General features: G+C 42.2%; 1 protein-coding gene across 1 annotated transcript in view; it reads right to left on the reverse strand.

Annotated features, from left to right (window-relative positions):
• Positions 1 to 18,955, reverse strand: part of MSH4 (mutS homolog 4) — a 2,042,424-nt gene that overhangs the window by 284,998 nt on the left and 1,738,471 nt on the right. The window contains exon 18 of the mRNA XM_069233217.1: positions 268 to 442. Coding sequence (XP_069089318.1) covers positions 268 to 442 — 175 coding nt within the window. The remainder of the gene's footprint in view (positions 1 to 267; positions 443 to 18,955) is intronic.

The following is an 18,955-nucleotide window of genomic DNA, read 5'->3' on the forward strand; positions in this document are numbered from 1 at the left end:
CCCAGGTGCCTGGGTGGGGTCTATAAAGGTGACTGCAACATCTCATTCAGGGCCAACGACGCTGATGATGCCACGCGGAACCGAATACAGCCACCTAAAGGTGCATGCAGAGATATTGCTCAAGCAAAAGTTTCCGGATCCAGTCTGATGCCTGGGTAAGAAATCTGCAGCTAGAAATCTCTATCAGAAAAAACGATTTACAATAACAGTAAACAAATAAGAAAATCAATAAATACATGAATAAATAATAAATACACCTCACATTACCGTAGTTTTTTTCCTCTGTGTGACCTCTGGACAGCACATACGTGTACGAAATACTTTCCTTAGCCCCTGTGCTGCTTCTTACATGTTGCACTTCGAAATTATTGTTTTCAACATTGGGATATAAAGCATCAATGTGGCATAGTTCCAAGAAGTGGGTAGCAAACAGTGTAAATGCCTGCATTTAGAAAATAAAAACAGGATTGTTATGTGATTTGAAAGAAAATGTATTTCAAAATGTGCTGTGAACTGAACTAAGAAAGGTTTTAACTAAAAAAATAACAGCAATGTTTTATAAAGGTCCCACAAATAACATGTGCTAAATAATTTTTAGGCTTAGGAGTGCCAAGTAAAAAACAACATGCCGCTCTTGCCTATTTAATTATTTTCTCTGTATCAATGGCAATGTTTTAGAGAGGTCCCACAACTAAAATTTGCAAAATGATTGTTAGGCTTAAGTATGCCAAGTAAAAATGATAACCACAGTGTTGCATGCACTGGCACTAATGTCTAGCTGTCTGGCTTCACCATTGGACACCAAGTTTCAGCGCAGACACTGGTTGAAACTGAGGAATCCATCATCCTGGTTAATGGGGATAACGTCACCAACCCCACTTTAGAGTGCCTCGCTTGAGTTGGCAGAAATGACTCGTAAAATGGGAATAAGCCCACAGTCCTGCCACTGCTCCCACTTGTTAAAAATAAAAGGGGGAATAACCTTGCAAGCCTGACCAGTCAGAGATCAATGGGCAGAAGTTCAAATAGGGAATAACCCAGAGAACGCAGGGGATGAAAACCTTATGCTTGTGGGTTACAGGATGCTAATGGAGAGCGGTGGGATGTTTTCTGACAGAGTAGAAATGGAGTGAGAAAGCAGAATGCAGGTATGAAGGTGAACCAAATGGAGATGCATGGAGTGATAAGCTACGGGAGCAATGTCGGTGGTGAGAGGAGGGGAAAGAGAGCAGCTTCAGGAGAGACTGGGAAAAGAGGAAGAGAGCAAGGACAGTCAGGGAGTTGTGAATCCTACTCAAACAACAGTCACAATCCATGTCAGGGTGAACCACACAAAGGGCCATATGTACGAACACTTTTTCCCATAGACACAGAATGGGTAAAAACCTTTGCTACATCTGGCCCAAAGTCACTAAATTTGCTTGCTCTTTACCCTCTGGTAGCTTAGCACAAAAGCAGGCAGGCTTATCCTAGAGGCGATGTGTATTAATGCAGCTCACAAACGGTAATGACCTGAAAACACAAGAAAATAAAAAATCCACACTAATTTACATGAATATAGTAATATTTAACAAATTATTTGATGCTAAAATTACGAAATGTCAATTAGTAGAACTGGAGATATGCAATTTTAAAGATTTAGGCAAAAGTAGCACCAAATGGTGCAAAGCTAACTGATGGTATCTGGTCATGCTGGACCAAGTAAAATTCACAAGTTCAGGCCAGGCACAAGACTGGCCCGCTGAGGATTGTACCTTGTGTGTGTGGTGGCCAGTCTGTGTGGCGTTGCCTTGAGGGGCTTTGTGTTGTCTGCCATCAGTCCCATAGAAGCTGTGTGCTGAGGCTTTGCGTCACTCTGCATAGGTTCAGATGAACTCTGCAGCAAGGCTTTGTGGGGCTTTGAGTTGCTAGGCGTTGATTCTGATCAGGCTGGTGGCTGTGTAGTGAGGCTTTGCTTCTCTCGGCGTCAGTTCTAATGGCGCTTGCAGCTGTGTGGCAAGGCTTTGAGGAGCTTCATGTTGCTTTACATCGCTTCGCTTCGGAATTTGTGGAACCTTCAGTTAAGCCAAGAGGAGCTCTCTCTGATGCCAGCCAAGGCCCCAGGACCTGGGTATGAACCACTTGGGGATCAGGAACTCACTTCAGCAGAGGCCAGCAGGAATCAGGTGCAGGTCCAGTGCTGCAGGTCAGATGGGCAGTTGCAGGGAGGAGTCTAGAGCTTGTTGTGTCCCTGTAGCTCAGACAGGAAGTCAGTCAGCTGACCCTTGGAGTCACTTAAACCTGGGATGAAGGATACATGTCTAGTCTTCCTCCTAAGCAAACAGGGCAGGCCTCAAGCAGAAGGGCAAGGGGCATTCTTCTTCTGTAGTATTCAGAAGTCCAGGGGTGTTCTGAAGAGTGGGTTTGAGGATCCCCTTTTTACACCTGGTGCCCTCTTTTAAAGTGGGAGAAGCTTCTAGAGTTTCCCCTTACAGGGGTGTCGGGACTTTTCTGCCTCCCTGCCCTCCCAGTCTGGGGACACATTAGGCTAGAATGAAGTCCTTTCTATGTGAGCTGGGCCAGAGCCTTTTTAATTGCAGAAGAGGTAGGTGATAGCTCCCCTTTACATTAAGCAAGGATAAACCATCCTGCCAACACCCAGATCTTTATTGTGGTGCTGTCTGGGAGAATACACAATGGCCAGCTACAACTACACCAAGGCATTTGACCCAGAAACAGGCTGCAGGCACCAAATGTTTAGGACTTGAAAAAGCCATCTTTCTAAAAGTGGCTAGTTCAGAATCATGACTTAATATCCAACTTTACCATAAAAGAGGGTTTTCATTTGTGATTCCTCAGACACAAAACATGACCTTCCTTTCTGCTACCAATTTAAAGTCATAACTTATTAAATGGAATAAGGTAACCAAATGTTATCCTATGAGAGGAGTAGAGCTTGCAATAGTGAAAAATCAATGTAGGTGTTTTTCAGTACCAGGACATTTATAACTTAAAAAGTACTTGTCTAACTTTTTTTAATACAATACACCCTGACCTAAGGGCTGTTTAGGGCTTTTATATGTCTCAAAAAGGAAAGTTTAGGCGTGGCAAAATGTTGACTTTGCCAAGTCAAAATGGCAGTTTGCAACTGCACACTCGGGCTGAAATAGAAAACCTGGACATGTTTTATAAGGCTACTTAAGTGGGTGGCACAATCAGTGCTGCAGGGCCACTAGTAGCATTTAATAAACAGGCTATGTGCACATCTGGAACCACTTTATTAGGGACTTACAAGTAAATGAAATATGACAATAGGGTGTAAGCCAATTTAACCATGTTTGGAGAAAAGAGCACAAGCACTTTACAACGTGTTTGTGATATGGAATGGTAGAGTGGATGACTTTAAAGAATATTTCACAAGTCTTAACAACAATACATACAACTTTTGATTCACGCATACTATCACTGATTAAAATTTTTAATTTTTGGATACTTTAATCTACGTGGAGGATCAGAGATGGGAAACTGCGTTACTTAGAAAAACTACCACCACAAATAATGTCCTTCATGCTACAAGCCACTATGACTGGGCGGTCAAATGGAGCATACACTGTGGAGAAATATCAAGAATAAAGAGAAACTGTTTCACACAAAATAAACTCAGTATCAATCCCTGAAGAATGAAAAGGCGATGCCTATTTTGGGGTTCCCCTTTGAAAGTCCTAGAGGAAGCAGAAGATCAAATGACACTTATAAATGAAGGAGTCTAAAGTTAATGAAAATATTCCCAAACCAAAACTCAAACTAAAACAAATCTATTGGGAATTTACTGCCACTCAACAAACTGTATCTAGCAGAGGTTCTCGGCATGGGATTTCTGTGATGTTAAACTATTTCCCTCGTATGAGGCTGCCATAGATGAAACTATTCCACTTTTAGCATATAAACTATATATCCATTTCAGATACTGGATGTTGCCGACCAAGGGATTCTGTAGCAACTGGTCCAGAGCTGTACCTGAGGAAGTCCTATGTGGTGAGGCCACAGAATCAATTACGAATATTCAGTTTTTTTGCCTACCATACCAGAGCAAGAGAAGAAAGTGGGTAGCTCCTCTTTATAGGAAGCTGGGTGCAGGTCATTATATGGAGGCATATAGAATTCTCTGCACTAACATAAGCATATTGTTGTTTTCTTTCACTTTCTAGATTTTAATGTCAACTTGGATCTGGTGTTGGTAGTGTCTACAGAAAGGAGCAGACTAGGAAATGGCAAAGCGATTCACCCACAGTTGAGATGGTTTTAATGTCTTTTTACTTCTAATAATCATGATGTAAATAATGAAATTTGGGATGAATGGTCTTCCTAGGATTTTGGACATAGCACTTTATTACGTATTATACATCACTAAGAAAGGAAAATAACGCAAAGTAATGCATGCCCCCCTTTGGATGTCTGATACAACACCTTATTGCAAATTGCACACACATTAATTGGGGGGAAAAACCCAAAGGAATAAAAAACTGGCCCTGGCCCCAAAATTGGCTCTTGTGATTACAATTCCCAATGTGAACTTTGTAACTTCATGATGCTTTATACCCGCCTTTAAGACACCCCCCCTTTTTCATTGATTTCCTAGAGCTTACAAGGCAGTTATTGACCACTTGTGATCTTTTGTGGTATAAAATTGCATTTACAATTTCATTTAGACCTGTCGCAAAAAGGTTTTTATTCATATAATATGTAGTAAATTGAGATTTTGAACCCATATGTTAAATTAATCTGCACTACTGTAACCTGTTTTGGATCTCCGGAGAATTTTTTGTCATATCTTGTTTGGATGTTTTTATGATCTTTTAGGCAAAATGTACTTTTATGATCCTGGAGATCGAAATGAAGTTATTATGAATGAAAACATAATATTAATCATCTCTTACATCAGAAAAGTGTATTCTATAAGAAGGATCATGAAAAAGCACAGGCATTTGCTAAGAAATGGCAATGATCTGAGAGACAGAAATGGCCTATTTCTGAAATTGACATTGAGGAAGGCACCCTCACTATCTAGCATTCTGACAAGCAGTCACTTCTTTCAAAAGCAAGAACAAAAAGTAGCATTGTGGCTTAAATCTGAAAAAGGTAATGGGTTTTGGAAGTATGCTAAATGTAAATCTTGCAGATATGAGATTTCATTAAAAGAATATTCAATCAAGGAAAGGACACACTCAATCAGAAAGACAATCACTTGTAAGAGCACCTTTGTGATTTACATTTTACCTTAAGGTAATTGGAACTCACACCCTCGCTATGCACAGTTTTTTTGTCAAAAATGTTACTGCAAATATTACATTGATGTTATCAATGATATTATCAAAGACGTCATGAGCACCGTAATTTGTGGGGTAATAAGAAGTACATGGAAAGGGCGTGAGTTAGAGTTACCTTAGGGCACGAGTTATAGTTCCTTGAGGTAACTCTAACTATAACTGGTGAATTTCTATGGTTTTCTATGTTTAAAATGTGAGCCTACCTATAACGTCCCTGTAACTTGTTTTTTTCATTGAATGCCTGTTTTTTAAATTCTACTATCTAACTATAAAATCCCTGTAATCATTAGTTTTGTCAGTGAATTTCTATGTTTTTTTTAGCGTATAATAATTTGGATTACTATTCGTAAATCCAACTACCACCGCACATGGCCTATGGCCATGCACAGCGGCAGTCGGACACTGGGCCTGGCCTCTGGCTAGGCCCAGAAACCAAGCCCCTATAAGCACCCAATCTTGCATCGTGCACGACCTTCATCCATTCACCGGGAGGTTGCCCGCAGACCTGGCCTGCAGCCAGACCCTGCGGCCAACACCCATTAACCAACCAAACCAAAGTGGTGCACAGCCCTTTGGCTGTGAAAAGCGGGAGTTGATTGCAGCTTCTCTGGGTGTGAGAATAGGTGTGAGCATGTGTATCTGGTGGTGAAAGTGGCTGTCAGATTGTCTGCCTGGGTGTGAGAGTGCGTACATCAGTGTTTTAGTGGGTGCATGGGTGTGTGCACAGGTCTGTGAGTGGGTGCATGAGGGTGTCAGTGGGTCTGTGAGTGGGTGCGTGAGTGTCTGAGGGGGTCTATGAATGGGTGCATGAATGTCTGAGTGGGTCTGAGTGGGTGCATAAGTCTCTGAGTGGTTGTGTGAGTGGGAGAAATTGATTGAAAGAGAAAGTGAAAGGGAAATAGAGTTTTTTTAGGCTTTAATATCTCATATACTTAGAAGGAGGAATTTGTGATTGAGTTAAAATAAATTGTTTATTACTATAAAGAAACTATAATATTTTTTTAAGAAAAGAAAAGAGAGAAATGATTCCAGTTGGATTCAAACCCCCACAGCTCAGTGTGAAGGTCTGTGACCTTCACACTGAGCTATGATATTTTTTTTTTTTTTTTTTTTAGCCCTTTATGGACTTTCTGGGAGTGCAAGGGAGCCCTTGGGCTCCCCCGCTGTCCCTATTTATTTATTTTTTATTTATATTAATCAAGAAAAAACATTTAATAAAAAGCCCTTACGGGCTACCTGGCACATAAGGCTTTCCTCACAGTGCTATTGTTTCAGCAAGCACGGAGCTACCTTGACAGCAGTTCTGTGCTTGCTGAAGCGTTTAATCTCTGTCCTCTTCATGTATGCAGGGGACAGAGTTGAAAGCTTTGGATTTTGACAGCGGGACGTGCTTTATAGGCCCCGCTGTCAAAACCCGAAGTGTTTGCTGGAACTTGGCTGTTTCTTCTGACTCTTGAGAGGATATTGTTTCTTTTCTGTTTCTTTTCGCTCTTCTCGTTTTTCCTTTCTTTTTACTGGTCGGTCCAAATTTTGCACTGACCCTCGACCTCTGCTCTTTCCTCTTCCTCTCGATAAACATTGATCCAAATATAACACTTTAATTTCCTCTAAAGAAGTATTTCTTGTCATGCCATCATCATGTCCTGAGGACCCCTCTCCTTCGCTTAGGTCAACATCCAATTCACTTAAGACATCTACACAATCCAAACCTTGTTTTACATCATTCCACTTTACATAATGTTTTAAACTTTCAAATCTTTTTGCAAAAGTTAATACTCTCCTCTGTTTATAGTCTTTTTCATCTCTTAGAGCGAAAAGAAACAAAGTCCTCTCAGGAGTCAGAAGAAATAATAGAGACATCAAATCTTAATAATAACGGAACAGTGAGTGTTGAATAAAGGCTTTCCTTTTGCCCAGAAGTCCATTTTAATTATGTTGATGCACGGATAGATATTTACAAATTCATTGGGAAATTGAAATTAATTAAATTCTATGCAACCCGACCGCAGGAGTTAAAAATTAATGAAAGTGAAAGAAATTGCAATAAATCAGAAAATATGGAATTATGTATTGATCATATTTCAGATTTGAAATTTTTTTTGATTCATATCATGATTTGCAGGATGATGAATTCACTGAAATGTCAGTCTTACAGCAATTGGAAATTGATACTAACCAACATATATTCAGCAAATTTAAGGAGAAGTCAAAATTCTGTCCAATTTTGTCACCAGGAAATAAGATTGATACTTTTTTGGAACTTGTATTGGGAGATCTAGAAAAGTAGAAAAAATCTAGACATCATGGAACACGGGAGAATTTAACCATGAAAGAATGTTTGGAATTAAAGGATCTAGCCAACAATGATAAGGTTTTAATAAAACCAGCTGGTAAGGGAGGTAACATTGTGATTCTCAACACACTGGATTATATTTAAGAAGCCTATAGACAACTAAACAATGAATATAACTACAAAAGACTCAGTCATAATCCAATTAATCGGCTGATTCATCAAATACATTCAAAACTAGAATCCAACCATTCCTACAATATATTTTCTTCCAAAAATTCATAAATCTTTAATAAATTGACCAATTGTATCGGCATGTGATTCACTTTATGAAAGAATATCTGAATATGTGGGTCACTACTTAGTGCCTATTGTAATGAACTTGAGCTCCTACATTAAAAACTCAGGGGATTTATTGAGAATCTTAACAAACAATAATTGGAGTGATGAGTATCTTTTAGCAACAATTGATGTAGTATCTGTATACACCTAAATTAAACCTGAAATAGGGTTGAAAGCCTGTGAATATTTTTTAAGGCAAAAAGAAATTGCAGAATTAGAACACTCTAAGATGTTACTCTCTATGATTGAGGTATGTCTCAAAAACAATATTTTGTTGTTTAATCATAAGATTTTTCAGCAGATGTGCGGAACAGCAATGGGTATTTCTTTTTTTCCAATTTACGCCAACCTAGTAATGGGTTGGTGAGAAAGGGAAATAGCATGGGTTATGACCAATGGGATGTATGTAAAGAAAATTGAATTGTGGGTGAGATTTATTGATGACCTATTTATCATTTTGCATGAATCACAGAAATAATTTTTGGCGTAATTTTCAATCTTGAATTCTAATGATGTTGGATTACAATTCACATGTGAAACATGTCAAACTTCTATCAATTTCTTGGATTTGACAATTTATATTCAACATGATAGAATAGAAACAACATTATACCATAAGGAAACATCAACAAATAGTATATTACACAGAGAGAGTTTTCATCCTAAACCATTTTTGAAAAGCATACCATATGGAGAACTTATAAGTATGTGGAGAAATTGTTCAAATGAGGAAGAATTTCAAATCAAATCCGAAGACACAATTCAAAGATTTAAAAGGAGAGGTTATGGACAAGGTATTTTAAATAAGAATTTGGAGAAGATGAGAACTATTAATCGTAATGATGTATTGTTTCCAAAAAGATTTGAAGAAGAAAAGACAAAGGAACAGAATCATTTGAGAATGATGATGAATTACAGGAAAGAAAGTGGTACAATAAAAAATATTTTACGCAAACACTGGAATGTGATATGTAAAGATCTACATGCAGGTCCTACAGTGGGCTCTACACCTTTAGTAACATACCGTAAGGCACCTTCTATCCTGAACATTTTGGTAAAGAGACACTTTTCACAGAAATGTAACAATAACTGGCTAGTAGAACAGCAAAAATGATTTACAAAATGTTATAGTTGCAAAGCTTGTAAAATTGGAAGATCTACAAAGATATTCTTGATGCATAATAACACTGAAATTCATATTAAGCATAGGATTACTTGCAATACAAAATATATGGAATATGTGATTGAATGCCATTGTGGTTTCAAATATATTGGGAGTACTATCTGTATGCTTAAAAAGAGAATTTTGGAACATATAAGAGCAATTATGCACAATGATTTTACTTATGCATTGGCTAAACATTTGAAAACACATGAAATGAACAGTTGGAAAACATTGAGATACTATAGGATAGATCATATTCCAGAACATGGGAGGGGCAGAGACAGGATAAGAAAATTGTGACAGTTAGAGTCCAAATATATTATTCAGTTATTCAGTTAAGAACTAAGTCCCCTCGGGGTTTGACTAATGATGAGGAGCTTTATGTACACTTATAAAAAAGATTTAAATGTAAATCTAAATACAGCTTGGATTGAAATGATACATAAGATTAATTCAAGATCATATTATATTAATTATGTCGACCTGAAGAGACTTTAGTGAGGTACTATACCCTGATTAGCCTATTATTAAATTAGGCATATACCATATTCAGGAAATTATGATTGATTAGGTATCAAATATAAAATATAGACCATTATAGAAGATCATTACAAAGAACAGAATTTGAATAATATATGATCTTGAATTATATTTAGTAGATATGAGTATAAATTCGACCATTTTAGAAAAGATATATATATATATAAACCAAAGTTTTCTATCATATAATTTGTGTTTTAAATAATGTTGCCTTTGAATTAACATACTAGCAGTCCCATAATGCCTCCTAATGGATGTTGTGACATTTGAGTATAAAGGGCAACAGAGTGAAAGGACTCACTAACTTGGACAAAGACTGTTCGTGGTTTGTTGCACTGTCAAGAATAAAGGAATGGATACCTTTATGGAGTGCAGTGCAATTCTTGTGGTTGAACATTGTAAATAGAGGAATCGGTCTACCCTCCAGCACCAACACCAGCCATTGAGCACGTCATTGTGGAACCGCTGCATTGTGTTTGATATATATATCTATGTACATACATATGAGCAAGTTACTTACCTTCGGTAACGCTTTTTCTGGTGGATACACTAGCTACCTGTGGAGCTCCCTCCTGCTCCGGTGCCACTGCTCCTCCACCTGATGATGCTAATGCACACATGTACAGGGAGACCACAAAAAGGGGGTGAGACAGAAGAAAGACATGTTGAGTGCATGCATTACCACTACCGTTGGCAGACACGACAGACAAAGAAGCCCCCTGCACTAAACCAAGCACTTGGGGTCCACTATTCAATCCCTGGGACATGGCCCACAAGGCTATGGCCGATATCTGCACACAGGGATGTCACAGGAGCCTGACTAGGTGTAGTTGGCACTGTGCCCAGGTGAGGAAGGTGCCACAGACTCTGCCTGAAAAAGGGGACTTAACTAGCACACTCGTCCTGGCCTAGGGAAACCCACAGCCCACCTCCCCCACCAAGTCATCTCCACTGCGCACTGAATCGGCAGAATGTGAGTGTACTCACCCCCTTGTTGCTGCTGTGATGCCCTCAAGCGCCCATCCAACTCCGGGTACGCCACCGCCAGGATCCTGAACATCAGGGGGGTCATGGTGCGACGGGCACCCCTCCCACGTTGGGAGGCCATCCCCAGCTGGGCCTCTGCCGTCTTCTTGCTCCAGCGGCGAATGTCCTCCCATCTTTTCCGGCAGTGGGTGCTTCGTCTGTGATAGACCCCCAGGGTCCGGACGTCCTTGGCGATGGCACGCCAAATATCCTTCTTCTGGTGGGCACTGACCTACATGAATTGTACAAGAGAAAAAGAGAAGTTATTACCAACTGCACCGTCACAGTCATTGGCCCGCATCCCTATCCTTGCCATATGGCACATGCACTCACCTTCGTTTCATGCACGCATCATTCTCCCCCCCCTATCTTTCATCCACCCCACTCCACACAGGCATTAGCCATATAGCATGCTCACAGTGTACTTACCTGTTTGTCTGGAGGACCGTAGAGTAGTGTGTACTGGGGGAGGACCCCATCCACGAGTTTCTCCAACTCCTCTGTGGTGAAGGCAGGGGCCCTTTTCCCAGACGCTCAAACCATTGTCTCTTCCAGACTGAGGTCACAGCAGCACTTGCAATGTAGGTCCTCTCCTGACGAAGATCAGGTATCGAGTGATTGAACAGATAGAAAATGCCGGTCATGTCCGTGACGGTGCATACCGTCACCGCCGGCGTACGTCGTCATTGGCTCCTGGGACCCATAGGGTCCAATGTTAACCAATGTAGAATTGCGCCGCGGTCTTCGACCTCCTACAGCGACAGTGTACAACGCCAGCACAGTTACCTCACATCCCATTGTCCCACTTTACAGGTCAGGCAGCTGCCATTTCAGGGGCCCACATGGCTTTATTTATAACTGCGTCACACATATCTAGGCCTTGGCTCAACACACATACATGCAAAATTTGGGTTATGAATGGTTTTCTGAATGAGCTGTGTTTACGTACCTCTGAGTTGGTTGACTCTGTGCTCGCTGTTGTCCTCCATAGGCACCGTCCGCTGGGACATGTGAGGAGATGGCGGCATCCTCCAGTGTACAGACCGCTGGTGGACCTGTCGACAATGGAGGAAAGACATGTAATCATCACCTACAGGCTTGATCGTGCCACAATCCAGGAACTGTGTGCCCAGTTGGAGCCAGACCTGATGTCAGCTATCCCCCATCCCACAGGAATCCCCCCTCAAGTGCAGGTGCTGTCAGTACACCATTTCCTAGAAAGTGGGTCTTTTCAAACTACAGTGGCCATAGCATCAGGGATGTCCCAGCCTATGTTTTTCTAAGTGTTGTCAGGAGTGTTGTCTGCCCTGCTGAAACACATGCAGAGCTACATCATGTTCCCTCAGGTGGAGGATTTGCCTACAGTGAAAGGTGACTTCTATGCGCTTGGACATATCCCCAACATCATAGGTGCCATTGATGGGACACATGTGGTCTTGGTCCTCCCCCGCAGGAGTGAACAGGTGTACAGAAACCGGAAGAGTTACCATTCAGTGAATGTGCAGATGGTGTGTTTGGCCGACCAGTACATCTCCCATGTTAATGCCAAATTCCCTGGCTCAGTGCATGACGCTTACATCCTGCGGAATAGCATCCCTTATGTGATAGGGCAGCTCCAGAGGCACCGTGTGTGGCTATTAGGTGAGCACCTAGAACCAAATCAGTGGGAATAGTTGTCTGGGTCTGTGGATGTCCCTACAGGTTAGTGTGTGTCTAACAGTTGTCCCTCGCCATTTGCAGGTGACTCTGGCTACCCCAACCTGTCATGGCTACTGACCCCAGTGAGGAATCCGAGGACAAGGGCAGAGGAACGCAATGAGGCCCAGTGGCGAACTAGGAGGATTATAGAAAGGACCTTCGGCCTCCTGAAGGCCAGGTTCAGTCGCCTCCATATGACAGGTGGTTCCCTATTCTACTCACCAAAGAAGGTGTGCCAGATCATCGTGGCCTGCTATATGCTTCACAACTTAGCTTTGCGATGACAGCCTTTTCTGCAGGAGGATGGTCCAGATGGAGGTGTTGTGGCAGCTGTGGAGCCTGTGGACAGTGAAGACGAGGAAGCAGAAGAAGAGGGCATCGACAACAGGGACTCTGTGATCCTGCAATACTTCCAGTGAGACACAGGTAAGAATACAAACCTGCCTACTACATGTACTTTAACACTACTACCTCTCTACTGGTCTGTCCTTTTCACCCAGTGTATGGTCACTGAGTTGTCACTTTCCCTTACGATTTCACAGATGTGGGTCCCACTGGATGACATCTGCTTTTTTTCCTCATGGACTAGAGCTGTGTGACATAGGTATGTTGACATTCCAATTGAAAGAGCATTTTGTCACTGTAATTGCTAATACACTATTTTGAAATCACAGACAGACTCCAGATTGTTTTGTGCTTTAAGGGTGTTTATTAAAGTGCTCAATATTGGAGGGGGTTGTAAAATGGTGATGGTGGAGGAATGTCCATGGCAGAGTCCAGTCTATTAGTCTCACAGGTGCATTGTCCAAAGGGGCATAGGAAGTGGAGCTTGGGCAGTTTGAGGATGGACAGGGTGACAAGGTGGGACAAAAGGATAACATTCAGGGTGGTCTCATTTCTTGGCAAGGGTCTTGGCATCGTTCTCTGTCTTTGTCCTTGATCTCAGGGACCGTTTGGGGGGTGGTTCTCCCTCTGCAGGGGGTGGGGTGCTGGTGTGGTGGTCCTGTGGCGGTGCCACCTGTCCACTAGCGCCTGCGGAGGTGGTGGGAAGTTCATCGTCCAGGCTAGAGTCAGGGGCCCCTTGTTGTGCCACAGTGTCCCTCCTGGTGTTGTGGACTTCCTTCAGCACCCCTACGATGGTGCCCAGGGTGGAATTGATGGATCTGAGTTCCTCCCTGAAGCCCAAATACTGTTCCTCCTGCAGCCACTGGGCCTCCTGAAACTTGGCCAGTACCGTTGCCATCGTCTCCTGGGAATTATGTTACGCTCCCATGATGTTGGAGAGGGCCTCGTGGAGAGTAGGTTCCCTGGGCCTGTCCTCCCCCTGTCGCACAGCAGCCCTCCCAGTTCCCCTGTTTCCCTGGGCCTCTGTCCTCTGAACCGTGTGCCCACTGCCACTGCCCCCAGGTCCCTGTTGTTGTTGGGGTGGTGGGTTAGTCTGGGTTCCCTGTAGTGGTGGACACACTGCTGCTTGACGTGTCCTGGGGACAGAGGTATGGGCCCTCTGGGTGGGTGCTGTGCTGGTGTTTCCAGAGGGGGGAAGCTCTGTGGTGGCCTTTGACTGTGTCAAGGGAACCGACTGTCCCGAGGTCCCAGATGGGCCGGGCTGGTCGTCTAGATCCAGTTGGACAGAGCTGCTGTCATCACTGTAGGCCTCTACTGTTGGTGGTGTGGACATGTCTGGACCCTCCTGTGCGGTGACGTTAGGTAGGGGTCCTGCAGGGGTGTAAAAACATGATTATTGCATCTGTGTGTGCCAGGGTGTGCAATGGGTGGGTGACCTGTACCCCAGTGCCTGCATTCCTGTGTGGGACCTTGTGTGATGATGGCTTAGGGGGGTGTATGGGTATGTGCAGTGGCCATGCTTTGGTGATGGGTGTCCATGCTTTGTTTTTGCATGCAGGGCTTGGTGTTGGGATGTGTGGTTTGTGATATTGGGACATTTGTGAGGAGTTGGAGTGATGGGGGGTGAGGCCGAAGGTGGGGGTATGTGATGGCATGCAGGTAGGGTAGGGGATATAGTAGTAAAGATTTGCCTTACCAGAGTCCAATCCTCCAGCTACTCCTGCGAGGCCCTCAGGATGCAGAATAGCCAAAACTTGCTCCTCCCATGTTGTTAGTTGTGGGGGAGGAGGTGGGGGTCCGCCGCCAGTCCTCTGAACCTCAAGGTGGTGTCTTGATATCACAGTCGTTCCACCTCTTCCTGATGTCAACGCTATTTCTTGGGTGCTGTCCCACTGCGTTGACCCTGTCCACTATTCTTCGCCATAGCTCCATCTTCCTAGCTATGGAGGTGTACCCGGATGATTTCCTCCACAATGACCCTGAGCTCCTCCTCAGAGAACCTTGGGGGTCTTTGCCGTGCCATGGGGTGGTGTGGGTGATGTGTGGGGTGGTGTGTGTTGTGATGTGTGGGGTGATATTTAGTGGTGTGTTGTGTGAGTTGGGTGGATGTTATGTGGGTGATGGTATTGTGTGCCTGTGGATGCTTGGTTGTAGTTTGTAGTGTCTCTCTCTGGCCTTCTTTCGGGACTTTGGTTGTAGGGGTTTGTGGGTGATGTGGGTGTGTGTTTTATATTGTATTGGGTGTGTGGGTGTGGTGTGTGTATGTGTATCAGGTGTGTGTATTTTGAATTGTCCAATGTAGTAGTGTTTTGTAAGAGTGTGTGTATTTTGAGCGCAGCGGTGTGTACCGCCAATGGAATACCGCTGTTGAAAGACTGCCGCTTGGATTCGTGGGTCGTGATAGTGTGGGCGTATTTCTGTTGGCGTGACAGTGGAGGTTTTGTTTTCGCCAGTTTATCACTGACCTTTGGTGTGGCGGACTTGTGTGAGTGTCTAAATTTTGGCGGATTCCGAGCTGTGGGTCATAATGACCGTGGCGGAATTCCACTGCCGCGGCGGTGTGTTGGCAGTCTTCTGCATGGCGGTAAGCGGCTTTTACCGTCAATGTTGTAATGACCACCCAAGTGTCTATATATATATGTGTGTACCAGAAAGCAATAGGAGCACTCAAGGATGTAGTGAATCAGTTTAATCAAGCAGCTGCAATCCAGCGTGTTTCAGTTCTGAAGAGCATTTGGCAAGTTGAGTAAGACTGTTGGACCTGACCCTCTCTGCAGGGTGTCCCCCAAACTATTTGCCTTTTTGCCTCTACTTGTTGCTGAATTCATTTTGATTGGTATTAGGGCTCTATGCGCCTGACCACTTTTAACCAGTGTTAAAGTGTTTATGCTCACTCCCCTAAAATGGCAAAATTGGTTTGTACCAATTGATTGGCATATTTAATTTACTTTTAAGTCCCTGTAGAGTGGTATACAGTATACCCACAGCCTATAAATTAAGCACTAGTGAGTCTGCAGCCCTTATTGTGCCACCTACTTAAGTAGCTCCTTAAACAAGTCCCGGGCCTTCCATTTCAGCGTGATTGCAGTTTTAAACTTGGCACTATAACCCCTTTTCCAAGCCTTAAACTCACCTTTTATTGCATATAAGTCACCCCTAAGCTAGGCCCTAGGTAGACCATAGGACAGGCTGCATGGTAATTAAAAGGTTGGACATGCACTTTTAAGGTTTACATGTCCTGGTAATGAAAAACTCCTAAATGTGTTTATTCACCACTCTGAAGCCTACCTGTCCCATATGATATTGTTGGGGTGCCTTATTTCATTTAATAAGTGCTAATTTTTGATTGGGACCTGGTAAGCAGTTCATGTTTGGTATCTATAAAATCCCCTTTAATGGTAAAGTCCGAATCTACATTGCAATTTTGAAAACGCCACTTTTAGAAGGTGGGCATTTTCTTGTCCCTAGCCTTCTGGTGCCTTCATGATGTCGTACGTCACATGACTGGGTAAAATGGACAGTTAGACTTTGTGAATTACTCCCAGTCACACAATAGAGTGATCACGTATGCCTGAATGGGCCATCTGCTGGGAGGATGGAGGGGGGGTCAGAGCTGAGCACAACCCCATTTGCAACTAAACAGGTTGTGCTCTGCCTTCATACAAAAGGTTATCACCTTCATATTATCACTGCAGCCAGCTTGAAGCCAGGCAGGGAAGGGAAATCAGGAAATTCTACTCATGTCGAAACCTCTAGAAACTTTTCCCAACTTCAAAGGCAGAATTGGGTATACAAATAGGGCCCGCAGACCCACTCTTCAGTTCACTTTTGGACCTGCAAAAGGACTCTCGGAGGCTTGCCTGCTGCTGTGCTCTCTGCAAGATTGCTTTGCTGTACCTGGAAGGACTGCCTTTCTGCCTCGAGCTTGTCTTGAACCCTCAAAGTCCAGCCTAGTTGTTTGTGCCCTGCATCTCAATCTGAACCCAGGACTATCACACTGGCTCCAAGGGCTAGTTTGCTTGTCTCAATGTCAGACACAAAAGGCTCCCACCATCCTGAACCAGCGGCTGGACCTGAGTGAGTCCTCAACCCCCAAGTGGTGACCCTGCAGCTCTTCCCTGCTGAATTTTACCTTCTCTGAAACTTTCTTCTAAGTCTGAAGGTAAGCGCTGACCAGGCCCATCCAACATTTTGTACATGACCTGCGCTCCATTGCGGTAGGCACTATTTTTCGACTTTACCCGGTCTTGTACAACCAGATGTTCACGGTTGGCGCTTTGATCTTTTAGATGCTAGTTTTTGTCAGACTTTGGGGTACTCGTCCCTGTCATACACTTTGTTTTGTTAAATTAAACTCTGCTTGTCACCCATGTGGTAAAATGCATTTATTTCACAAGAGTGCTCGGTGGTGGTTTAATTGTGTCAAGTCACGATGTCCTTCAATAAAGAGACTACAAGTCCCAGCACCCTTTAGGAAGAAGCCATGATTGAGGGTGTGGCTCTCATATAAAAAGCAACCACACCCAGGTTCCAGTGCTTGCTATTTTGGAACCTTGCCTGAGGAGGAGTCTTGTGACCTGTCTGCACTCCTTCCAGTTTGTGAGGAAAGCGAGTGGTCGGACTCGCAGCGGTGAGAGTTTCATGTCAAGATTCTTAGTACCATTGTTTATTTTATAAAAAGGACATCTGAGTTATTTCTTAGAACTCCCTGGAGATTTGGATAATTGCATGCTTATCTTGAACTTGAAACTGAAAAGATATTTGTTTAAGGCAGCAGTTAATTTCCTAAGACTTTAAAGATGTTTTTGACAGAACTTTGATGTAGCAATTTATTTAACATTAGAACAATGAAAGAATATTATGTGTGCAAGAGTTTCATGAAGAATACATTATTGATTTTATCCCTGTGCTTAAAGGAAACATTTTGTAATGGCATCTAAGTTGTTTGAAGAATTCATTATTGATTTTGTTTTGTTTGTTTAGTGTGCTTAGAGAAAACCTTTTATAGGCATGAGCAAGTTTCCTGGAGAGGTTCATTATTGATTTTTCTGTGTATATTTAGAAAGTAATTTCACATGTGCCTCTGGTTGTGAAAAGGCTTATTGTTCAAGCATTAAAAAATGTTCTTGTGAAATCCTAGCTACACATTGCTTATAAATCAAACAGGTTAATTAGAATTCAGGATATTATTGGAAAATACTTATTTGAATATGCTATTTTGGGTTAAAAAGATTAATAATTACATTTATCTGAGTATATTAAACAATTAGGTTTTTACATTTGTAATCAGTGTCAAAAAGCTGTTTAGTATATTTTATGTGTGTATAAGGAATACTGTATGATAATTTTTAAGGAAAATAAGGATCAGTAAAAAGAAAGAAAACATTTCTTAATTTAGTGAATATTCATACATAAATAAACAATGAATAATTATTAATGCCTTGTAATTGTTCTCTTTATATTTTGAAAGTCGCCAATTCAATTTGACCTCCTGTTTTTTCCTTTGTTAATAACTTTTACATTAGAATTATTTCGTAGTAGATTATAAAGATACAAATACACAAATCCCGAGGAATCGGACAGTGACAGTTTTTGCTAAAGAACCTTTAAAAAAACATAACTTTGGTTCTTCTTATTGGATTTTTGTTGTTTTGGTGTTAAATAATGTTTTCATATTTACTCTATTGTTCTAAAGTGGTATGGGATTTTTCTTGTGTTGCGTTTTCACTTTATTACTGTTTGTGCACTACAGGAATACTTTACACATTGTTTCTCAGTTAAGCCTGACTGCTTTTTGTGCCAAGCTTTTCTTACTAAGACACTTAACTATATCCATTTTGTCCTGTGGTTAATTCATACCACATATATAAGGCATGATATCAAAATGGATTAATTCAATTGATAAAGCTCCTGTGGGCTGTCCGGGATTAGGAAAAAGCACAAATATATAGCTATAAGAGCTGAGATCATAAATGCCATTCCCCCATCCTGTTCTCTGAGAACTCCATGTCTATAAACCAAACGCTCAAGGGTGAATTCAAATCATAAGCCCAAATAGGTTGTCCCCAGTAAGGACAAAAACAAATATAAAAAACATAGAGGGTGTGATCATATATAAACAATCAGGTATAATCCTAATGTGAACTTCCAGGATGATTTCCCTAGTAGGGGTTCATAATTGCCATTTACTGCTTTTAACTTTTTTTAATCTCCTTGAGAAATCGCCCAACGATGTATAAGTTA

The sequence above is a fragment of the Pleurodeles waltl genome, chromosome 4_2 (genome assembly GCF_031143425.1).
Source record: "Pleurodeles waltl isolate 20211129_DDA chromosome 4_2, aPleWal1.hap1.20221129, whole genome shotgun sequence".
NCBI classification, from domain to species: domain Eukaryota; kingdom Metazoa; phylum Chordata; class Amphibia; order Caudata; family Salamandridae; genus Pleurodeles; species Pleurodeles waltl.